The following is a 16,452-nucleotide window of genomic DNA, read 5'->3' as shown; positions in this document are numbered from 1 at the left end:
ATTTTTCCATAATTGTCATATTTTTCAGTCGTTTTTTTTTTTTTTTCCCCACAGCCATCCAGACTTGGAAAATGCTTCAATCAAACTCTATGCATCTTGTTAACCTGATAAACACAATAAATAAATGATCTTCCGAAAGCTGCCAGAGCATTCAATTCTGACTAATTTATAGACCAATGAGCTTTTCCATTTGCTATACAAGGCAACAGACATCCAACTTTCACTATCAACTACTAAACATATTTTCTTTCTTCCTGAATAGAAAACAGAGCAAATTATGATTCTCTCAACCCGACGCCTTTACCTTCCACGTCCAAGAGGCGCCGGCCCAAAGCAGCGCAGCCTGAACAGGATCTGGCACAGCAGGGATTTTCACACCGATCTTGTTCTGAAACATTTGCAATTAACATTCCTCCTCAACTCCAACTGTTTCTCGAGCTATCAATACCCCACGTAAGAAGATTTAACGTCCCCAAAGAGGCAGGGAAAACGGGCTGGCTTTCACAGGTCGGGAAGTGAATGGATCTGAGCGAGCGAATGAGAAGTTCATGTGCAGATTACGCTTTAATTGTAATGATGACAGAGAGAGAGAGTTATTACAAATGCATTTTTTATTAAACGGGAACAGCTGACGGGAAATGAGATGAACATTACATCAAAATGCCGTTTAATTACATCTGATCAAAAGCCACTCTTAATACATTAATGCCGCTAAAGTAGCAATAAACAATGGGATGTTGAAATTCACATCAAGTATCATGCATCAGACAGAATTTTTCATTTTCTGATGACAAGATATTTCTAAACCTATTTAGCCTGTTTGCAATGATGCTTAAAAAAAGAAAAAGGTCCAGTAAATAAATATCCCACAGTTGATGAATCATGAGAAAGCATTTGGTGCAGTGAAGGGAAAACAAACAAACAAACAAAAAAAAAAAAAAACAGTCACAATGTGTCCTTCGTGGGAATTAAAAAGACAAAGAACACTGAAACGAGTTCGCATTTATACTCTGTACTGCCGCAGCACACGCAGGCCTTCTTAGTACTGAGTGTATTCCTTGGATGAGAGTTTTGCAATAATATGCTCCAACTGTCTTTTTGCTTCACACTGAGGGAAGTTACTCATCTCGTAGTACTGCGGGGCAATTTTCACCAGCCTGGAAAAGAAGGCAAGTCAACAGTCACCAAATTGTCTCCCGTGTTTTCTTGTAGGGGAGAAAAAAAATAAATAAATTACGTTCTTCCATATTCACGAGGCGACTGCTGGAGCAAGCGCAACAAATTTGGAACGTAATTGTACGAGGTCACACAGGGGGAACAGAAACAGCTAAAAGGGTTGTTTCAGGTTAGCTGGTTGCTCAGAAAGACGCGCCGGTGTGACTGGCTTGTTAGTTTGGATCACATTTGTTGTCATATTTTTCAGTCGTTTTTTTTTTTTTATAAGGTATGCAGCACCTTGCAAACTTATTCATATCGATACAGTGAGATAGGATGAAAACGATACAAGGATCAAAAAACAAAAACTTCATGCTTCAATTTACAAGTTATCAGAACTCAACATGAACAGAGCAGAACAGTGACATATTTACAAGCGATCTGAAACTCACCACTCGGGCTTGACGTCTGTGCAGGTGCGGATGTAGTTCTTGGTGGTGAGGACGAACTCGTTGTAGAGCACCCACTCAGGTTTGTGGTCCAGCACAGTGGAGGGGTGCAGCTGCACCACCTGGTTGTCCTTTGCCGTCAGGTAATGGCCGGTGCGCTCAAGGTGAGCAACCTATTCGCAGAACAGACAATTATGAAGGAAACATCCAAACAAATTGAAATGACACTTTTTTAAAAATGTCTTTATTGTTGACCCGCATGGTTGGAAAAAGAGCAAGTGCTTGAAACCTATTTTTAAGCCCTCAAACGACTAATCCCACCACCACCACCCACCCTGCAGCCACTTGGTCCAGCCTCTGTGGCGGTCGTGATTAAACAAGGCAATCAGTCTCAATAAAGGCCTTTCCAAACAAAGATGTGATAACCAAACACTGTGAACCCTTGAACATGAGCTGCAAATTTGTCTCCGAGATAAAGGTTAATGTTGACAAATATTTCAATATTAGAACCATAATTCAACTTGTCAGGTTGCTTGTTTCACGTGGCCCTGAAAATGGCTTCTTGCAAAGCCACCATTTGTATCCCTGAGTAAGAGACAAATTAATAGGATTTCTTGTTATGTGGTTAAAACAAAACGGCGCTAAATGTGTGTGTGTGTGTGTGTGTGTGGGGGTGTGTGTGTGTGTGTGTGTGTGTGCTTGTAGCTCCACGCTGTGTTCTGCGAATATGAAAAACCTGTTTTTCGAAGGACCGACCTCAAAAAGGGTGAGCTTCAGGGAGCAACAAATGAATACTTTTAGCCTAAATACGATAGCAGCTCCACCAGACTGATCGCCGACCTGCATGAAGAAGCCGGTGACCAGCGCTTGTCGGATGTTGAGATAATAGTCTCTGCTGTTGAAATCGCCGCTGTTTCTTGGCAGGCTGAAGCGATCCATGATCCTCGACAGCTGCTGCCGGACGTTGTCCGCCGACATCAGCGAGCGGTAGTTCACAAAGTTATCGTAGCACCACTGGGTGGACTCGTGGTCTGTGACAAAGTGGCGGAGAGGGATTTGGAGAAGCATTAAGCAGGTTAGGCTCAAATTTTAATATTACCGAGAAGTTAATCTGCGGTTAATTTATTTGAATTATTTTGTATCTCTGATTTGCGTGTTATTAAAACCTCAAACTCTCCTCAAAATGTGAATACCAGATGCTATTTTTTTAAAAAATGTCTGCCGACTGTAAGTATCATCTCCATTTTGATCATATTTACCAAAATGGCCAATCACTGATGAGGGCAATATCATCCATTTATTTAAAGACTCCTTCACTAACCAAAGGACCACAGTTTGTTGATACTATGGTTTTATTGAAATATACATCGCCATTCTCAATAAATTAGAATATGCATTTTAATGAGATTTTAATGAATGTGGGAACCTTTAAAGAAGTATTAAACATACTCTTTGTTTATGTATTAAAATTGGTCTGATCTATAATGTAATGTTTTCATTAGCAGTAAGCAGAAAAATCATCGCAATATACAGAAATAAAGTCTTAAAAACATCAGCTTGTATGCAATTAATCTATATAATATGGTTTTTAAAGGTTTTTGTGGATTTATTCATTTGTAACTAGACAGGAAGAGAGAGAAGACACACAGCAAATGCCCCAGGAATCGAACAGGGGACAATGACATTGACCAACCGCTGATCCACCTGGTAACCTTTGCGAACTTTTCAATAATACGATGCATTCTCACGTAAATGAGTGTAACACAGAAAAATAAACACATAACTTACTCTGCTTAAAGGCATGGTAAACGTTGAGTAACGTCATGTGGTCTCCGTCGATGTGGGCAAAGCGCATCTTGGCATCATCGGCCACCTTCTTGGCCTCCGTGGGTCGAACGAAGCACTGTGGGACTAAACAAGGTTGGTATGGGCCCCCCAGCCACCCACAGGGATAAGTTAAGCAAATCCAACAGAGGGAAGAACAAGGCCTCAAACGAGGCACAGTTGCATTGCCAAGAGTTTTACGGGTGAACGGGAGAGGAGGGTCTAAGAGAAGGAAGGACGATGGGATTCTCCGTCCTCCTCCACAGTAAGCCTGGTTTTAGACGAGCTACAGCTAACATCTGACAACCAGTCCAAACAAGCGCACAATCTAACAGAACTGACTCAGTGGGGCTGTCTGGTTCTGCCCTTTACCCTCCGTCAATTTGCTCCTGGCCTGCTTAACATCGAACGTGCTTGATTGTGCCTTTAATGGATAAAAGCTGTGTTTATTGAGCCTCACGGTCGACTGCTGTGGCGGCGGCGGCGGCGTTCTCAGGTGAGCTTCTGCTGCTTGCTTTAATGAACTCAGCAAAAACCTTCCATCCTGAAACAGCTGCTTTAAGTGCACACCACGTCCAAACAGCTAGTTAAATCCATTTCCCCGCTCTCAAAGACCCTCACGCTCCCTTCAAAGGCGTCAAGATTCATCTCAATGAGCAGCATTCTGCTTTGGCAAGCCTGAAGTGCAATTACTGCCGTAGCGTGCTAGTGCTGCTCCAGCTACACCTATACATTTTGTACAGACATTTATTCCCCCCCCCCACCACCACCCTTCTTGCTCGCAAACAGCTGACGCTACTGACTTTTTACTCCACTTGCCTCGTAGTTAAGTTCTGAAGGCACACATGGCATGTATTCTAAGTGGCCTTAAACAACCAGGAAGTGGAGTTGAAACAATCAAAATTTTGCATTCATTTTTGGGTTTTTGCCATTTTTGAGAGCTACAATATAAGAGGGACATAATAATAGTATTGCTTCTAGCTGAACAAGTCCAATAACAGTTTTTAACTTTTCTAGGCAAGGTAAACGTTAGCTGGTGTTCCAGTTCCAGTCTTGGTATAAACGTTTATTACTGTTTTGGGAATCTGGACCTGAAAGCAGCCCTGCACATGTCCTCTGAGCTCTCTGGGTCAGTCTAGCCTCTCCTCACACGACGGGCCATCTCCGGGCATTACCTGACAGCATGGCGGTGATGGAGAGGATCTCGTTGGAGCAGTTGAATTCGCAGCTGGCGATGACCATCTTGGCGAGCTGCGGGTCCAGGGGGAACTCCGCCATCATGGAGCCCAGCTCGGTCAGGTCGCCGTTGTCGTTGAGCGCTGCCAGGTAGTTCAGCAGCTCCAGCGCTCGCATCAGGGTCTCCGGGGCTGGGGAGGACAGAGTGGGAGCGACGGGCTGTTAAAGTGCTCCGACCCCCACAGGCGGGAAGCACACAGGTGGCAGATGCAGACAATTTGCAAAACTGTCATTCTTTTCATCGCGCCGTTACCTGAAGAGTGCAATTTGAGTTGACTTTCAAACAAAAATATGGCGGATATGATTAAAACTATCACGAGTGCAAGCACATATATTGCCAACATGTGAAAGCTAAAATGTGTGTTTCTTTCTAAATGTTACAGCAAATGACGTGATATGCATTTGTTCTATCTAGCGTTAACTGGTTGACAGTCCAATTAAACAAAAGAAAAATGTGGGGTTTTTTTATATTATTTTATTAGTCCCAATTATGTAGTTCATAATGTGAGTCAGTTAATAAAGTTTCACAGTTTTTATTTTACTTTTAAATCGAAAGAATCCCATCTGTCAGTGTCTGGAGAAGCAGAATGCTTTTTTTTTTTCTTTTTTCTTTTTTTGAAGAACTAAACCTGCCCCTCAAAGGACCGGGAACAGAGAAAACACTTCCATCAACTGTTGTACTTTGAGCTTTAATAGAAGACAAATGCCTTTTAAGAAACGAAACAAACACTAAAATGGAAGCAGTTGGCAGATTTGGCAGCCAGATGCATGAGGTGAATCAGAATGAGATGGCTCCCGTTATGCGATGGCCAGAGTTACGTTCGACAGCGGCGTTTGCAGAGAAGCAATCATGGCAGAGCTCATTTTTCATCCTACACTCTGGCAATCCCAAACAACTAATGTAATTACAGGGGAACTTTCTACTTAATGCTTAAACACAAAAGGCTTCCACCGTTTGGTTAAAAGATTTTTCCTCCAGATGCAATTATTGACCTTTGGCTCCTCAGAGCTGACGCCTAATGACCAGTTGCATGTTAACTGAAAATTAGCTTCAAACACCGACTCTGGTGTTTGCTCACTTTCATTTCTCTCAAGTGCTTCTAAAAAAAAAAAAAAAAAAATTCAATTTCAAACAGCAGGGAGGTGGGTTTTTTATGATTAACAAATATTGATTTAGTCTATCAAAGCTACTTTTTACATTTTTTTTTCCTCCTCCTCCACACGGTGAAAGTCGGCCAGATTACTTACCATTCTGATGGCTTGTGTTGGGGGCTGAACAAAAGGTGAGAATCCGATTTCCAAGTACAGCTAGCAAGATGAACCAGCGTGGAAATTCAATCTAAATGTAACGCAACTCATCAGAAAGCAAACATCAACTGGCTCGACACACGAGAATCCGATGTATTAACCCGGGTTGAAATCAATGAGGCAAAAGGCTAAAGGTACACTGAACCAACGTCGGTTTTGAAAGGCGCATTTTGGAAATGTCACCAGGAAAATGAATTTTGAATGAATTGCTGGGAGAACAAAGAACTGAACCGTTTTCTGAAATAAAAGTCCATCATAAGAAACAAGGGTGACAACACGGCAAACATACGGAAGACGACGCGAGACCAAAACTGAACTTTTTGGCCTATTAGCAAAAATCCTACCAAAGTGCATAGAAATCCACATATGTACAGTAGAGGTTTATTGCATTATTTATCACGTATTGTGAAAATTTTCTTATCATGATAGGAATTTTGATTTATCGTTGGCTTGATCAATTTTAATTAATGATGCTAAATAAAACATAAAACTGGTAGTAATACGGAAAATGTTATTTTTTTTTTACAATTTTCCCCACTCTTTGTTCCATGAGAGCGTCCATAAATGTCGGTATATGAAAAAGAAGCCAAACTTGTTCAATTTTAAAACGCCACCAGGTATTCCGTCTGATCAAGTCATGGATTCTTTTAANCTAGTCTGTAGCTAGGACTGCGAGTATTGATGTAGAGCAGCTGTAGGGTCAAATAAATTACATCCTTGGCCTCGAATAACCTTCACACTTTTAATAGCTTTGGAAAAAAAAAATACATGCAAATACCATTTTATTAATATTAATTATCCAGTATTAATAGGTGTTGACAAGGATGTCTGCGTGTACTCATTCATACAGGCCGTAATCGCGGCGCTCGCATCAGACACTGGAGAAAATACAGCTTGGAGACATAATGATTTTCATTTGTAATTATGGCAGCGTGAATCAATCGGAAGTACCGAGCATGAAAAACTGTTCTTACCTCGGGATCAATCCCATATAATTTCCAGATCAGCTCAGTCTAATGGCTTTTCTATTGGCCTGATTAGTCAGACGGAGACTTTTTGTGTCGCTCCGTGTGTTCCCGAGCAAAAGGCCGACCGCTCAGAAACCCGTTTCCCCAACAGTCAAAAACATTGGAGCACACGTGGTTGCTTCCTGACGTGGCACATTACAGAATCTGCAGACTTAATTTAAAAAAAAAAAAACAGTCCCAATGCAGGGTCTGGTGTCTCCGCCTGGCTACATCCAGACGCTACGGAGGTGTTGTAAAAATGCTTACTTGTTCATTTTCTTGCTTTATTCTTAGTTCATCAGTGGACAGTGGATGTAAAAACAGAAAAAAGAGAGAAATGCCTTTTTTAAAAGAAGAAATCACAGATCTATTACATTCTAACTGCATTTGCCTGTAGAATAAATTCAAAACAAAATATCTCTCAGATATTAGCCTTTGGAGTAAAGGACTTAAACTACATTGCAGAATACTATTACACTCCCAAGTCACATTCTTCGTACCACTAGGATTTGCAATGACTTTGACCAATTTTTAAAGCACAAACATAAAATGCTGTCATAAATTTGCAGCAGATTTTAATTGAGGTCTGAAAAAAGAAAGGAAGGATGGGTGCAAGTTTTAGCGACTAGGATAAAGAATGTCTGGAAATGAAAGCATTTTTCCATAATTGTCATATTTTTCAGTCGTTTTTTTTTTTTTTTCCCCACAGCCATCCAGACTTGGAAAATGCTTCAATCAAACTCTATGCATCTTGTTAACCTGATAAACACAATAAATAAATGATCTTCCGAAAGCTGCCAGAGCATTCAATTCTGACTAATTTATAGACCAATGAGCTTTTCCATTTGCTATACAAGGCAACAGACATCCAACTTTCACTATCAACTACTAAACATATTTTCTTTCTTCCTGAATAGAAAACAGAGCAAATTATGATTCTCTCAACCCGACGCCTTTACCTTCCACGTCCAAGAGGCGCCGGCCCAAAGCAGCGCAGCCTGAACAGGATCTGGCACAGCAGGGATTTTCACACCGATCTTGTTCTGAAACATTTGCAATTAACATTCCTCCTCAACTCCAACTGTTTCTCGAGCCATCAATACCCCACGTCCCCAAAGAGGCAGGAAAAACGGGCTGGCTTTCACAGGTCGGGAAGTGAATGGATCTGAGCGAGCGAATGAGAAGTTCATGTGCAGATTACGCTTTAATTGTAATGATGACAGAGAGAGAGAGTTATTACAAATGCATTTTTTATTAAACGGGAACAGCTGACGGGAAATGAGATGAACATTACATCAAAATGCCGTTTAATTACATCTGATCAAAAGCCACTCTTAATACATTAATGCCGCTAAAGTAGCAATAAACAATGGGATGTTGAAATTCACATCAAGTATCATGCATCAGACAGAATGTTTCATTTTCTGATGACAAGATATTTCTAAACCTATTTAGCCTGTTTGCAATGATGCTTAAAAAAAGAAAAAGGTCCAGTAAATAAATATCCCACAGTTGATGAATCATGAGAATGCATTTGGTGCAGTGAAGGGGAAAAAAAAATAAAAAATAAAAAAACCGTCACACAGTGTCCTTCGTGGGAATTAAAAAGACAAAGAACACTGAAACGAGTTCGCATTTATACTCTGTACTGCCGCAGCACTCGCAGGCCTCCTTAGTACTGAGTGTATTCCTTGGATGAGAGTTTTGCAATAATATGCTCCAACTGTCTTTTTGCTTCACACTGAGGGAAGTTACTCATCTCGTAGTACTGCGGGGCAATTTTCACCAGCCTGGAAAAGAAGGCAAGTCAACAGTCACCAAATTGTCTCCCGTGTTTTCTTGTAGGGGAGAAAAAAAATAAATAAATTACGTTCTTCCATATTCACGAGGCGACTGCTGGAGCAAGCGCAACAAATTTGGAACGTAATTGTACGAGGTCACACAGGGGGAACAGAAACAGCTAAAAGGGTTGTTTCAGGTTAGCTGGTTGCTCAGAAAGACGCGCCGGTGTGACTGGCTTGTTAGTTTGGATCACATTTGTTGTCATATTTTTCAGTCGTTTTTTTTTTTTTATAAGGTATGCAGCACCTTGCAAACTTATTCATATCGATACAGTGAGATAGGATGAAAACGATACAAGGATCAAAAAACAAAAACTTCATGCTTCAATTTACAAGTTATCAGAACTCAACATGAACAGAGCAGAACAGTGACATATTTACAAGCGATCTGAAACTCACCACTCGGGCTTGACGTCTGTGCAGGTGCGGATGTAGTTCTTGGTGGTGAGGACGAACTCGTTGTAGAGCACCCACTCAGGTTTGTGGTCCAGCACAGTGGAGGGGTGCAGCTGCACCACCTGGTTGTCCTTTGCCGTCAGGTAATGGCCGGTGCGCTCAAGGTGAGCAACCTATTCGCAGAACAGACAATTATGAAGGAAACATCCAAACAAATTGAAATGACACTTTTTTAAAAATGTCTTTATTGTTGACCCGCATGGTTGGAAAAAGAGCAAGTGCTTGAAACCTATTTTTAAGCCCTCAAACGACTAATCCCACCACCACCACCCACCCTGCAGCCACTTGGTCCAGCCTCTGTGGCGGTCGTGATTAAACAAGGCAATCAGTCTCAATAAAGGCCTTTCCAAACAAAGATGTGATAACCAAACACTGTGAACCCTTGAACATGAGCTGCAAATTTGTCTCCGAGATAAAGGTTAATGTTGACAAATATTTCAATATTAGAACCATAATTCAACTTGTCAGGTTGCTTGTTTCACGTGGCCCTGAAAATGGCTTCTTGCAAAGCCACCATTTGTATCCCTGAGTAAGAGACAAATTAATAGGATTTCTTGTTATGTGGTTAAAACAAAACGGCGCTAAATGTGTGTGTGTGTGTGTGTGTGTGGGGGTGTGTGTGTGTGTGTGTGTGTGTGCTTGTAGCTCCACGCTGTGTTCTGCGAATATGAAAAACCTGTTTTTCGAAGGACCGACCTCAAAAAGGGTGAGCTTCAGGGAGCAACAAATGAATACTTTTAGCCTAAATACGATAGCAGCTCCACCAGACTGATCGCCGACCTGCATGAAGAAGCCGGTGACCAGCGCTTGTCGGATGTTGAGATAATAGTCTCTGCTGTTGAAATCGCCGCTGTTTCTTGGCAGGCTGAAGCGATCCATGATCCTCGACAGCTGCTGCCGGACGTTGTCCGCCGACATCAGCGAGCGGTAGTTCACAAAGTTATCGTAGCACCACTGGGTGGACTCGTGGTCTGTGACAAAGTGGCGGAGAGGGATTTGGAGAAGCATTAAGCAGGTTAGGCTCAAATTTTAATATTACCGAGAAGTTAATCTGCGGTTAATTTATTTGAATTATTTTGTATCTCTGATTTGCGTGTTATTAAAACCTCAAACTCTCCTCAAAATGTGAATACCAGATGCTATTTTTTTAAAAAATGTCTGCCGACTGTAAGTATCATCTCCATTTTGATCATATTTACCAAAATGGCCAATCACTGATACGGGCAATATCATCCATTTATTTAAAGACTCCTTCACTAACCCAAGGACCACAGTTAGTTGATACTATGGTTTTATTGAAATATACATCGCCATTTTCAATACATTAGAATATGCATTTTAATGAGTTTTTAATGAATGTGGGAACCTTTAAAGAAGTATTAAACATACTCTTTGTTTATGTATTAAAATTGGTCTGATCTATAATGTAATGTTTTCATTAGCAGTAAGCAGAAAAATCATCGCAATATACAGAAATAAAGTCTTAAAAACATCAGCTTGTATGCAATTAATCTATATAATATGGTTTTTAAAGGTTTTTGTGGATTTATTCATTTGTAACTAGACAGGAAGAGAGAGAAGACACACAGCAAATGCCCCAGGAATCGAACAGGGGACAATGACATTGACCAACCGCTGATCCACCTGGTAACCTTTGCGAACTTTTCAATAATACGATGCATTCTCACGTAAATGAGTGTAACACAGAAAAATAAACACATAACTTACTCTGCTTAAAGGCATGGTAAACGTTGAGTAACGTCATGTGGTCTCCGTCGATGTGGGCAAAGCGCATCTTGGCATCATCGGCCACCTTCTTGGCCTCCGTGGGTCGAACGAAGCACTGTGGGACTAAACAAGGTTGGTATGGGCCCCCCAGCCACCCACAGGGATAAGTTAAGCAAATCCAACAGAGGGAAGAACAAGGCCTCAAACGAGGCACAGTTGCATTGCCAAGAGTTTTACGGGTGAACGGGAGAGGAGGGTCTAAGAGAAGGAAGGACGATGGGATTCTCCGTCCTCCTCCACAGTAAGCCTGGTTTTAGACGAGCTACAGCTAACATCTGACAACCAGTCCAAACAAGCGCACAATCTAACAGAACTGACTCAGTGGGGCTGTCTGGTTCTGCCCTTTACCCTCCGTCAATTTGCTCCTGGCCTGCTTAACATCGAACGTGCTTGATTGTGCCTTTAATGGATAAAAGCTGTGTTTATTGAGCCTCACGGTCGACTGCTGTGGCGGCGGCGGCGGCGTTCTCAGGTGAGCTTCTGCTGCTTGCTTTAATGAACTCAGCAAAAACCTTCCATCCTGAAACAGCTGCTTTAAGTGCACACCACGTCCAAACAGCTAGTTAAATCCATTTCCCCGCTCTCAAAGACCCTCACGCTCCCTTCAAAGGCGTCAAGATTCATCTCAATGAGCAGCATTCTGCTTTGGCAAGCCTGAAGTGCAATTACTGCCGTAGCGTGCTAGTGCTGCTCCAGCTACACCTATACATTTTGTACAGACATTTATTCCCCCCCCCCACCACCACCCTTCTTGCTCGCAAACAGCTGACGCTACTGACTTTTTACTCCACTTGCCTCGTAGTTAAGTTCTGAAGGCACACATGGCATGTATTCTAAGTGGCCTTAAACAACCAGGAAGTGGAGTTGAAACAATCAAAATTTTGCATTCATTTTTGGGTTTTTGCCATTTTTGAGAGCTACAATATAAGAGGGACATAATAATAGTATTGCTTCTAGCTGAACAAGTCCAATAACAGTTTTTAACTTTTCTAGGCAAGGTAAACGTTAGCTGGTGTTCCAGTTCCAGTCTTGGTATAAACGTTTATTACTGTTTTGGGAATCTGGACCTGAAAGCAGCCCTGCACATGTCCTCTGAGCTCTCTGGGTCAGTCTAGCCTCTCCTCACACGACGGGCCATCTCCGGGCATTACCTGACAGCATGGCGGTGATGGAGAGGATCTCGTTGGAGCAGTTGAATTCGCAGCTGGCGATGACCATCTTGGCGAGCTGCGGGTCCAGGGGGAACTCCGCCATCATGGAGCCCAGCTCGGTCAGGTCGCCGTTGTCGTTGAGCGCTGCCAGGTAGTTCAGCAGCTCCAGCGCTCGCATCAGGGTCTCCGGGGCTGGGGAGGACAGAGTGGGAGCGACGGGCTGTTAAAGTGCTCCGACCCCCACAGGCGGGAAGCACACAGGTGGCAGATGCAGACAATTTGCAAAACTGTCATTCTTTTCATCGCGCCGTTACCTGAAGAGTGCAATTTGAATCGACTTTCAAACGAAAATATGGCGGATATGATTAAAACTATCACGAGTGCAAGCACATATATTGCCAACATGTGAAAGCTAAAATGTGTGTTTCTTTCTAAATGTTACAGCAAATGACGTGATATGCATTTGTTCTATCTAGCGTTAACTGGTTGACAGTCCAATTAAACAAAAGAAAAATGTGGGGTTTTTTTATATTATTTTATTAGTCCCAATTATGTAGTTCATAATGTGAGTCAGTTAATAAAGTTTCACAGTTTTTATTTTACTTTTAAATCGAAAGAATCCCATCTGTCAGTGTCTGGAGAAGCAGAATGCTTTTTTTTTTTCTTTTTTCTTTTTTTGAAGAACTAAACCTGCCCCTCAAAGGACCGGGAACAGAGAAAACACTTCCATCAACTGTTGTACTTTGAGCTTTAATAGAAGACAAATGCCTTTTAAGAAACGAAACAAACACTAAAATGGAAGCAGTTGGCAGATTTGGCAGCCAGATGCATGAGGTGAATCAGAATGAGATGGCTCCCGTTATGCGATGGCCAGAGTTACGTTCGACAGCGGCGTTTGCAGAGAAGCAATCATGGCAGAGCTCATTTTTCATCCTACACTCTGGCAATCCCAAACAACTAATGTAATTACAGGGGAACTTTCTACTTAATGCTTAAACACAAAAGGCTTCCACCGTTTGGTTAAAAGATTTTTCCTCCAGATGCAATTATTGACCTTTGGCTCCTCAGAGCTGACGCCTAATGACCAGTTGCATGTTAACTGAAAATTAGCTTCAAACACCGACTCTGGTGTTTGCTCACTTTCATTTCTCTCAAGTGCTTCTAAAAAAAAAAAAAAAAAAATTCAATTTCAAACAGCAGGGAGGTGGGTTTTTTATGATTAACAAATATTGATTTAGTCTATCAAAGCTACTTTTTACATTTTTTTTTCCTCCTCCTCCACACGGTGAAAGTCGGCCAGATTACTTACCATTCTGATGGCTTGTGTTGGGGGCTGAACAAAAGGTGAGAATCCGATTTCCAAGTACAGCTAGCAAGATGAACCAGCGTGGAAATTCAATCTAAATGTAACGCAACTCATCAGAAAGCAAACATCGACTGGCTCGACACACGAGAATCCGATGTATTAACCCGGGTTGAAATCAATGAGGCAAAAGGCTAAAGGTACACTGAACCAACGTCGGTTTTGAAAGGCGCATTTTGGAAATGTCACCAGGAAAATGAATTTGGCCCAGCAAAGTGCTGGGAGAACAAAGAACTGAACCGTTTTCTGAAATAAAAGTCCATCATAAGAAACAAGGGTGACAACACGGCAAACATACGGAAGACGACGCGAGACCAAAACTGAACTTTTTGGCCTATTAGCAAAAAATCCTACTAAAGTGCATAGAAATCCACATATGTACAGTAGAGGTTTATTGCATTGTTTATCACATATTGTGAAAATTTTCTTATCATGATAGGACTTTTGATTTATCGTTGGCTTGATCAATTTTAATTAATGATGCTAAATAAAACATAAAACTGGTAGTAATACGGAAAATGTTATTTTTTTTTTACAATTTTCCCCACTCTTTGTTCCATGAGAGCGTCCATAAATGTCGGTATATGAAAAAGAAGCCAAACTTGTTCAATTTTAAAACGCCACCAGGTATTCCGTCTGATCAAGTCATGGATTCTTTTAATTGACACCGTTATTTACTGACTCAAACTTGAGCTATACCTTAACCATGTGAAATTCACGAGGAAAAGAGAAGGGCTGTTCCTTCCCGTTGAAAGAAAAGCAAGACAAACCAGTGGTCTCTCTGGCTTAGATGATAAAAACACCAAAACTCAAATCCAGCAATTAGTTTTCAAACATTACTAAAACATACCAAAATTATTATTAAAAACAGTTGCAGACAACAACAAAAAAAAAATGCAGCCCCATCTCTAAAGGTTTATGCAGTATATTTATCAACTCCTTCAGTCAATATTGGCCATTTTCCCAGCGAGAGACCTTCAGCGCAGCATATAAAAAGTGATCCACTGTAAATACATGCTATAAGACCTGTCTAGTAACTCTCAGACTTAAATCAGACTTCGTCTGCCACACCCAAGTAGCTCCTGCGACCAGCCTGTGCAGGAGCCGCTTCAGGAGAAACCTTCTGCCCCGAGTGGATCAAATAAATAAAAAGGTAATCCTGCCCCCTTTTCCTTCACCCCACTGTTCCCAGTTAAGACTCCGCCGACAAGGCCAATCCCGTATGTTGATGCGTACCTGCGCGTTTTTGTGAGGAATGCGAGCGTGGTGTTGGAGGTCAGTCACGTTTCGCTGAAGGAATATAAAGGGAAGGCAATTGCTAAGGTGATAGTGCTGCTATTGATGTAACCAATTTCATTCTCCAAATGGCGTTTGCCACAGTAGACGGGGAGAGATGGGTTTAATCTCAGAGGTGAGATGAAAACTATATTATGGCGAGAAAAAGGGAGGAGGGAGAGACGGAGGTTAAGGGGTAGGAAGAGGTGGGTGGTTTCTTCGGGAGGATCTCAAAATACATACATTAGAAAATACAATAACCCACCTGATACCTCAATTAGACACAAACTGTTTAAGACACAGTCCAGACGTCTTTCTTGGTTTATTAAAGAATGCGATAAAGCGCATAGGAGAGAGGCTCGGCTAATGATAATGTGCAGAGAAGCAGCATGAAGCAGACATCAAAGTTGTTGAGAAAAAAAAGTGCTGACAGTGATTTCTGGAGAGATGCAACTAAAACCACAACGTGAAAAGTTGTTAAATGCTTTCAGATGGAACTTTGCCAAAGCTAAAGCACGACCACGACCGTCACAGCCGGACTGTCTATGTGGAGACTTATTCCATCTGTTTGGGTCCGGTTCAACTTTTAGCTGGCAGGATAAATCTAAAATTGTAACTAAAAAGCTTGGGAGAAGAAAGTGTTTATCTGGTGTCCTCTGTATTATACAAATATTGCTCGAATCTAATGAAAAACCGCAGCATGCTGGCTCTGGGAGCGTTCGAGCTATCATAGTTCTTAAACCTTTCCCGCTGCGCCACATCACGCTACAAACTTTTTATCTGGATTGAACGAGAGAGATTAGAACAAAGTTGTGAATAACCACAAAGTAAAAGGAGCAGGATGCATGGCTTAACAAAACCAGTTTTATTCATCTGAAAAGTGTGGCATGTAATTGCATCCTTCTCTACCTCTTTGTTCCAGCTTAATCAAATCGGGCGGACAAGATCTGAACGGCAATTTTAAAGTCTTTCCGCAGATTCTTATGTTTAGCTTAATCCATCTTCCTGTTCCGACGGATTCAACTCAATCATGCCCCGTTAAGTCATGTGTCGAGGCGACTCTTGCTTAAAAATCTGTGTCGTCTTTAAACTAACCTGGAGGGTCCATGAAGTCAAAGTGCACAAGATCGTCGATGCCCAGTTTCTTCAGCTGCAGCACCACGGAGCCAAGATTAGACCTCAGGATCTCTGGATATGTGTTGTCCTGTGCCATTTAGAAAGGAAGCCCAGGGAACAATTTAAAGTGAATCAGACACAGTGATTACTACCTACTCATGAATCAGTCATATGTCAGCTTAAACAGAAAACAGGGAGCGTAGGGCATCTGAAGGGCTATTTAAAAAAAGAAACATTTCCATGCCACTAAGAGTGATGGGATAGAATTACCCTGAGGAAAGTGGAAAACTGGGTTTTAGAAGTTCATTTGTCACCGCGGCCATGTTGTTAACACATCTTAAGAAGGCGATTTAGAATCGGGATCCTGAAATCCAAGAGTCGTGAGAGCAAATTTCTCTACAGCTATAAGGTCGCTCTGGGGGATACAAGATGCTCGAGGCAACTGCAGAATGGCATGTGCAAGGAGACGTCTTGAGTTTATAT

At 41.8% G+C, this 16,452-nt stretch overlaps 2 protein-coding genes across 3 annotated transcripts in view; both read right to left on the bottom strand.

Annotated features, from left to right (window-relative positions):
• Nucleotides 1-592: 592 nt before the first annotated feature.
• Nucleotides 593-5,096, bottom strand: LOC103143411 (pre-mRNA-splicing factor ATP-dependent RNA helicase DHX15-like). Its single transcript, XM_007559947.2, has 5 exons — nucleotides 4,604-5,096; nucleotides 3,393-3,515; nucleotides 2,445-2,635; nucleotides 1,608-1,777; nucleotides 593-1,157 (listed from the first exon to the last, which is right to left on the bottom strand). Exons 1-5 carry the CDS (start codon nucleotides 4,779-4,781, stop codon nucleotides 1,040-1,042), a joined length of 780 nt encoding a protein of 259 aa, XP_007560009.1. The 5' UTR covers nucleotides 4,782-5,096; the 3' UTR covers nucleotides 593-1,039.
• Nucleotides 5,097-8,211: 3,115 nt separating this feature from the next.
• The window catches only part of LOC103143410 (pre-mRNA-splicing factor ATP-dependent RNA helicase DHX15-like), a 29,840-nt gene continuing 21,599 nt past the window's right edge, over nucleotides 8,212-16,452 (bottom strand). For both annotated transcript variants that reach the window (XM_007559946.2, XM_016675257.1), the window contains exons 9-14: nucleotides 15,949-16,057; nucleotides 12,216-12,407; nucleotides 11,005-11,127; nucleotides 10,057-10,247; nucleotides 9,220-9,389; nucleotides 8,212-8,769 (exon numbers count right to left, since the gene is read on the bottom strand). In XM_007559946.2, coding sequence (XP_007560008.1) covers nucleotides 8,652-8,769; nucleotides 9,220-9,389; nucleotides 10,057-10,247; nucleotides 11,005-11,127; nucleotides 12,216-12,407; nucleotides 15,949-16,057 — 903 coding nt within the window. In that variant the 3' untranslated portion in view covers nucleotides 8,212-8,651. The remainder of the gene's footprint in view (nucleotides 8,770-9,219; nucleotides 9,390-10,056; nucleotides 10,248-11,004; nucleotides 11,128-12,215; nucleotides 12,408-15,948; nucleotides 16,058-16,452) is intronic.

This window comes from Poecilia formosa, unplaced genomic scaffold (genome assembly GCF_000485575.1).
Source record: "Poecilia formosa unplaced genomic scaffold, Poecilia_formosa-5.1.2 Scaffold111, whole genome shotgun sequence".
Lineage (NCBI taxonomy): Eukaryota > Metazoa > Chordata > Actinopteri > Cyprinodontiformes > Poeciliidae > Poecilia > Poecilia formosa.
Note: the sequence above shows the minus strand (reverse complement) of the source record. Positions and strands in the feature narration are given on the sequence as shown.